Below are 5,876 nucleotides of genomic sequence, written 5' to 3' on the forward strand. Positions count from 1 at the left end.
ATATAATTCATTTTTTTAATACTTTGATACCCATTTTGTATTTTTTAACTTTAGTTATTTTATCGTTTAGTGATAAACACATACGTATCCATATAGTAGCGTCCACGTGGACATAAATATATAGATATTTATACAATTATATAGATATAGTAGCGTACATGTGAACACAAATATATATATATATATATATATATCTATATATCCACATATATAGAGTATAAATAGATGTAACTATATAGATACATATGTATATTTACATGTATATCTATGTGTATATATTATAGATGGATGTAACTATATAAATATATATATGCATATTTACATGTGTATCTATATAGTTGCATACATATAGGTGGCCGTGCGATTTAGTGTGTGGAAGCTGATAAATTAAGGTGGGTTCCATACGATTTAGTGTGTGGAAGCTAATAAATTTCAGTGGGTCCCGTATATTTTAATATTTTCTGTAGGTAAATAGAATGTAAAAAAAAGGCAAAAAAGTCAAAAAAATGAGAGCAAAATAAGATAAGTGTCTCATTTCCAAAAAATATATTTTTTGGCAATTACACTTTGAAAAAGTGCCCTAAATGGTAATATTCTCTTTTTTTTTTAGCGATTTGTTATAAGAGTGTGTTACCATTAGGTGTACTTTTGAGTTATTTAATGTCCAAAAAAAGATTTTTATGTTTTAATTACCAAAAGACACACTTTTCTTCTGTTTGGAAGAGAAAAATGACTGTTTTAACATTTTTGCCTATTTATCTATATTATTTATTTATTTAATATTATATTAATATCACACACCCCCATAATTGTTTGTTGTTATTTATCTATTATTAAAAAAAAATAATCGAATAATTATTTTGACACTATAAATTATATAATTTTTTCTTAATACTTTGATACATATTTTATATTTTTTAATTTTAGTTTTTGTCGTTTAGTGATAAACACATAGGTATGTATATAGTAGCATCCACGTGAACACAAATATATGAATATCTATGCAATTATATAAATATATATATATATATATATATATACGTATCTATATAGTAGCTTACACGTGAACACAAATATATATATGCATATCCACGTGCATAGAGTATAAATGGATGTAACTATATAGATATACATATATATTTACATGTATATCTACGTGCATATATTATAGATGGATGTAGCTATATAAATATATGTGCATATTTACATGAGTATCCATATAGTTGCATACATATAGGTGGGTTCTGTGCGATTTAGTGTATGGAAACTGATGAATTACAGTGGATCCCATGCGATTTAGTGTGTGGAAGCTGATGAATGAATTTAAGTGGGTCATGTACGTTTTAATATTTTTCTGTAAGTAAATAGAAGGTAAAAAAAAAAAAGACAAAAATTCCAAAAATGGGAGCAAAGTAAAATAAGTCCACAAATTCCAAAAAATGCATTTTTTGGCAATTATATTTTTTAAAATTACACCTAATAGTAATATTCTCTTTGTTATAATAGTGATAGAGAAGTCTTTTCGATTTTGGTACGAAAAACCAAAAACTAATTTTGCTATAACTAGTTACCTGATATTGCTATTACTCATTTAAAGAGTAAATCAAACAATCTTGCTTTAACGTGTATCCAAATTTAAATGAATATGCTACCATGTTGATATGCCTTAAAATCAGTTTGTGTACTCTAAAGCAAATGATAATATCTTAAACTAAAGGTCAAGATTAATGAGATATAGTTGTAGGCTTCAAACCATTTTTTATTCGGCAGACTATTACATTGGTTATAAATTAAATTTTGTTAGACTGTTAGGTATTGGAGTCTAACATTTTTGTTGGTTTAAAGATTGGGTTTTGTCTATTATTTGAAAACATTGTAACCGGTTCAATCAACCCCTGGTTCTGGCCGCATTCTCACTTGAAAGATTTGATCTTCAGCTTCTCATAGATGGTTCACTTTAGTCAGTTAGTGAGATGTAATTATGAATGAGTTGTATGTTTCATGTGTGTGAACAATTGCTCTCGAGTGAAAATTGAGAGTTTTGAGGATTTCAGAGGTTTGATACGGTTCGATTAACCTGACATGTGGTTGTTGATTGTGGTTCTCAACTATTCAGGGGTCGGTTCGGTAATTCGAGTTCGGGAGATTAAATTGATTGAATTTTATTAAGTATCCAATTACAGTTCGTTCAGTTTGGAGGTCTCTCGACGAACTCAATACAATATTCAGGTCTCTATTATCCGGGTCCGAAAAAGGTCCCTTCTACAGTAACAATTCTACTATTTATAGTACATAAGCGAGGAGATGTTCTAGGGCTTCTCGTTCAGCTCTCACCGCCTCTTGTCGCTGGGCCTCTCTCTTATGGGCCGCGCCGTCAGGTCAGGCCCATTTCGGCTGAGACCGTCGTAAACCAGGATCAATTGGGCCGGTCTCGGTCTTTAACTGGTCCGAACCGGGGAGCGAAGCGTACCACCAACAGTATGCCCCCCCCCCAGTTCGGCAAATGGACCTGACTGACTTTTGCCGAATTGAAGCAAGATCAGTTATAGACCGAGGTCGGTGATGTTGAGCTCTTTGACTTACACCCTTCTTCACTCCTCTGGTGTTTCGGCAAGGGTATTTAAGTATTTTCGGTTGTGGGAAACTGAAAAGTCGCGTTGGTTTAGGCGGGAAATCAAAACGTTACAAGTCGCAGAACTCGAGAAGTCGCAATGATTCACTCTTCTTCTATAAATAGGAATCAGCTCTCCCCATTTCTCACTTTCGCTCCTACTGCCAAGGTATTTGCTCTCCCTTCTCTCTAAATTTTCTTCTTTCTCTCTCTAGAATTTCCGGTCGCCATCCGCCGTGCTCTCTCGTCGACGGTAATTTTCTCGAGCTCTCCGACAATGTCTTCCTACTCTTCTTCCAATTCCGAGGCCGCCATTCTTCCCGAACATCGTAGGGAGGAAACTTCAACTGACATCTCGAGCTCAGGATCTACAGAACATTCTTCGAACGCTTCTCTGGTTCGCAAGAATTCTCGGGTCGTCGAGGTCGGCTCCGGTAGCCGAGTTCCGATTCGGGCTCCAGAACGGATGGATCAAAATCTCCGCGAGCCCGAGGGCCAAGTTCCCACTAACTTGGTCCTGGGACGAGAACCCGACGTGAAGACGGACGAGGATGCTCCACCGTGCGAGGTCGGGGATGGAGGGGCGCCGGACCCAAACGACGATGACATGATGCCGATCATGGATCGGCCGTGTATATGCGCACCGGTGAAATCCACCTTGTCGTCTCCCGAGACGGTTCGGGCTGCTATGCTGATCGGCGGAGCCCCTCCTGGGATTATCATCCAAGTTTCCGAACCGGAAGAGCGCCCTTGGGATGCACCCGAGGACTTCGTTTGCGTCTACGAAGCTTATTTCCACGAGATCGGATTGAAATTCCCCTTGCCCCGTTTGCTGTTCGCCTACTGCAATCGTCGCGGCTGCGCGATATCGCAACTTCAGCCAGCGTCGATAGTGAATTTTGTCGGGATTCTCCAGCTCGGGCGTGATATTCAGGCTCACATCAACGTGTCTCAGTTCGAGGAACTCTTTATTATGAAGGTTTCGTCGGCAAAAAGTTGGTTTCTGTCGGTGAATTGCAACCCGAAGTTCGACCTGGTTACTGGGAACAAGGCTAGCAAATTTCTGAATTGGGACCAAAGCTACTTCTTTGTTCGCGTTGATTCGTTGTCTGCTGAGAATGCGGAGAGCACGTTCCGGACTGGCTGGAGTGTCGACTTTGGTACATATCTCACGGTTAACTCTCCTGTTTCTTGGTCGGTACTAATAAACATTTCTTGCTTTTGTAGATCGCCACGTTCCAGGATTCATTCAACGATCCCTTACATCCGACCTAGCGAAGCAGCTCAGTCTTGCCGGACAGCGCCGTTGGCCCCTTGCTTACCGGGAGAAGATTGACCGTCGGATAAAGAGAGCTCAGGACAGAGGTATGAGTTCTCATGTTGTTTTGAATTCGTCATTACTTGGTTGTATAGATTACGACTGATATACTTGTTTTTTTTATAGCTAAAACCAAGACTGAACCCAGCTCGTCGAGGCCGGTTCCGAAGAGGAAGAAATCAAGGAAAAACAGCAAATCGAGTCGGAGGAGGATGGCGTTCGACAGGTCGGACATCCCAATGATGGACTTTGGGGCTGATGAGGAAGAGGACAACGCCCCGATCGACGTCGTCGGTCTCGATGGGAACGAGGCCGACGATGGCGTTGAAACCGCTGGCGGGGACGAGGTCGACAATGTCTCGGTTGGCCCAGTTGATCCTTTGATCTCGGTTGTAGAACCGGAGGGCGACGTGGCGGGAACTAGCGTTCCTGAGGTGATTCATCAGCCTCAAATGGAGGAAGGTGAAATTGGTGAGCAGGACGAGGATGAGCTTACCATCGCCGACCGCGCCCGGAGGAAGAAGGGCAAGTCCTCGAAGAAATCATCTCGGAAGAGGGGTGGTGATCCCGAGACGGCTGCGAGTGAGGGAACTCTGGTCATTCATGGAGGGGACATCGGCGGGTCGCCTACTGCTTCTCAGATTCCCCCAGCAGATCCGGTAGCTGAGACCGGGAATCCGAGATCGTCCAAGAGGCGTTGGACCTCTGACTCGTCCTCCTTTTCAGTCCGAATCAATTACAACAAGGACCGATCCTTCTTTGGCGACTCAACTGCCTGCGCCGAGCTCTTCAGGCAGATCGTCCCGGCCTCGTCTCCAATGCCTGAGACTAAGGACCTCTTCCGCCCTAAGTCTTATGCTCGGGTCACGAAATCCGCCTCCGCTGTAAGTTTCTCTCTGATTAGATACTTAGACGTTTTTTATTTTTTTTATTTTGAAGTATCTGACTTTGATTCCTATTTTCAACTCGTCTGCGATACCAACGAGCTCGTCCGCGAGTACGACTCTGAGGTCGAGAGGCTGAGGAAGATTAACGCCGAGATCGCTGCCGAGAGGGCGTCTTTGGAAGCGTCGTACCGGGATGAAAAGGAAAGGTACGAGGCTACTGTGCTAGCCTTCACCGAAAAAGAGAAGGAGAACGCTGCCTTGAAGGAGCAGGTCGGGGCTCTGGAGAAGCAGACTGCCGAGCTGGAGGGGGATATGGACGCTCTGTCCAAGTCGTTCAAGGCGAGCGAGCTCGAGAGGCAGAAGTATCGAGACGCCGAGTCAAAGGGCCGGAAGATGATGGCCGCGCTCAGAGGCAAGTGCGAGGGAAAGCTTGCCAAGATGAAGGACTTCATGGACAAGTCTGAGCTTCGGAAGGCGCCGTTCCTCAAGCTCAATCAGGCGACTGCTCTGGTCGGCTTCTGCGACTTCCTTAGGAGGGAGCATAACATGATCGTCCCGTCTCACATCGTGGAGACGTATGCGCGTAGGGTCAAGAACTGCACGAAGGAGGTCGATGCCGTCCCTCTTCCGCGGTTCGAGAACGAAGACTTCCTCCTCCCGAGTGACGACGATCTTATCCCTAGGATTGTGCTTCCGCCGGGGACGCAGGTTCCGGAAGGCTTGGATCAGTTTGGCTCGAACTCCAGGTCCATCTCGGCTGATCGGGCAGCGAGTCTCAAGAGTCCGGCGTCCGTCGCTCGCCAATGATTCCTCCAGTTTTCCTTAGTTTTATTTTGATGTTGTAGTAAAGACTATCTTACCCGCTTAGCTCGGGTCTTAACTTAACGATTCGTTTTGGTCGCCGTTTTTAGGCGTTGTATTTGTTGCTGTCTAGTTCGGCAATTTCGGGTATTTAATGAAATGAATATGGTTTTGCTTTATCGCGATTTTTTTTTTACTTAGAACTTTCCTTTCTCATATTTTAGTGCAAACTGTTGGGAGTTCGGCTTGTTTCCATTAG

The 5,876-nt window shown here is 42.8% G+C and overlaps 1 protein-coding gene across 1 annotated transcript; it reads left to right on the forward strand.

Moving 5' to 3' along the window:
• Positions 1 to 2,888: 2,888 nt before the first annotated feature.
• Positions 2,889 to 5,623, forward strand: LOC112089749 (meiosis-specific protein ASY2-like). Its single transcript, XM_024160502.1, has 4 exons — positions 2,889 to 3,771; positions 3,839 to 3,976; positions 4,056 to 4,817; positions 4,869 to 5,623. The coding sequence occupies exons 1-4, from the start codon at positions 2,889 to 2,891 to the stop codon at positions 5,621 to 5,623; spliced, it is 2,538 nt and encodes an 845-aa protein (XP_024016270.1).
• Positions 5,624 to 5,876: the final 253 nt, after the last annotated feature.

Source organism: Eutrema salsugineum, unplaced genomic scaffold, assembly GCF_000478725.1.
Source record: "Eutrema salsugineum unplaced genomic scaffold, Eutsalg1_0 scaffold_11, whole genome shotgun sequence".
In the NCBI taxonomy this organism is placed as follows: domain Eukaryota; kingdom Viridiplantae; phylum Streptophyta; class Magnoliopsida; order Brassicales; family Brassicaceae; genus Eutrema; species Eutrema salsugineum.

Excerpts from the sequence above, each read along its gene's own strand:
- LOC112089749 (XM_024160502.1), top strand. The coding sequence starts at position 2,889 with ATGTCTTCCTACTCTTCTTCCAATTCCGAGGCCGCCATTCTTCCCGAA. Across the intron at positions 3,772-3,838 it reads TGGCTGGAGTGTCGACTTTG|ATCGCCACGTTCCAGGATTC; the intron begins GTACATATCTCA and ends TTGCTTTTGTAG. Across the intron at positions 4,818-4,868 it reads GAAATCCGCCTCCGCTGTAA|TATCTGACTTTGATTCCTAT; the intron begins GTTTCTCTCTGA and ends TTTATTTTGAAG.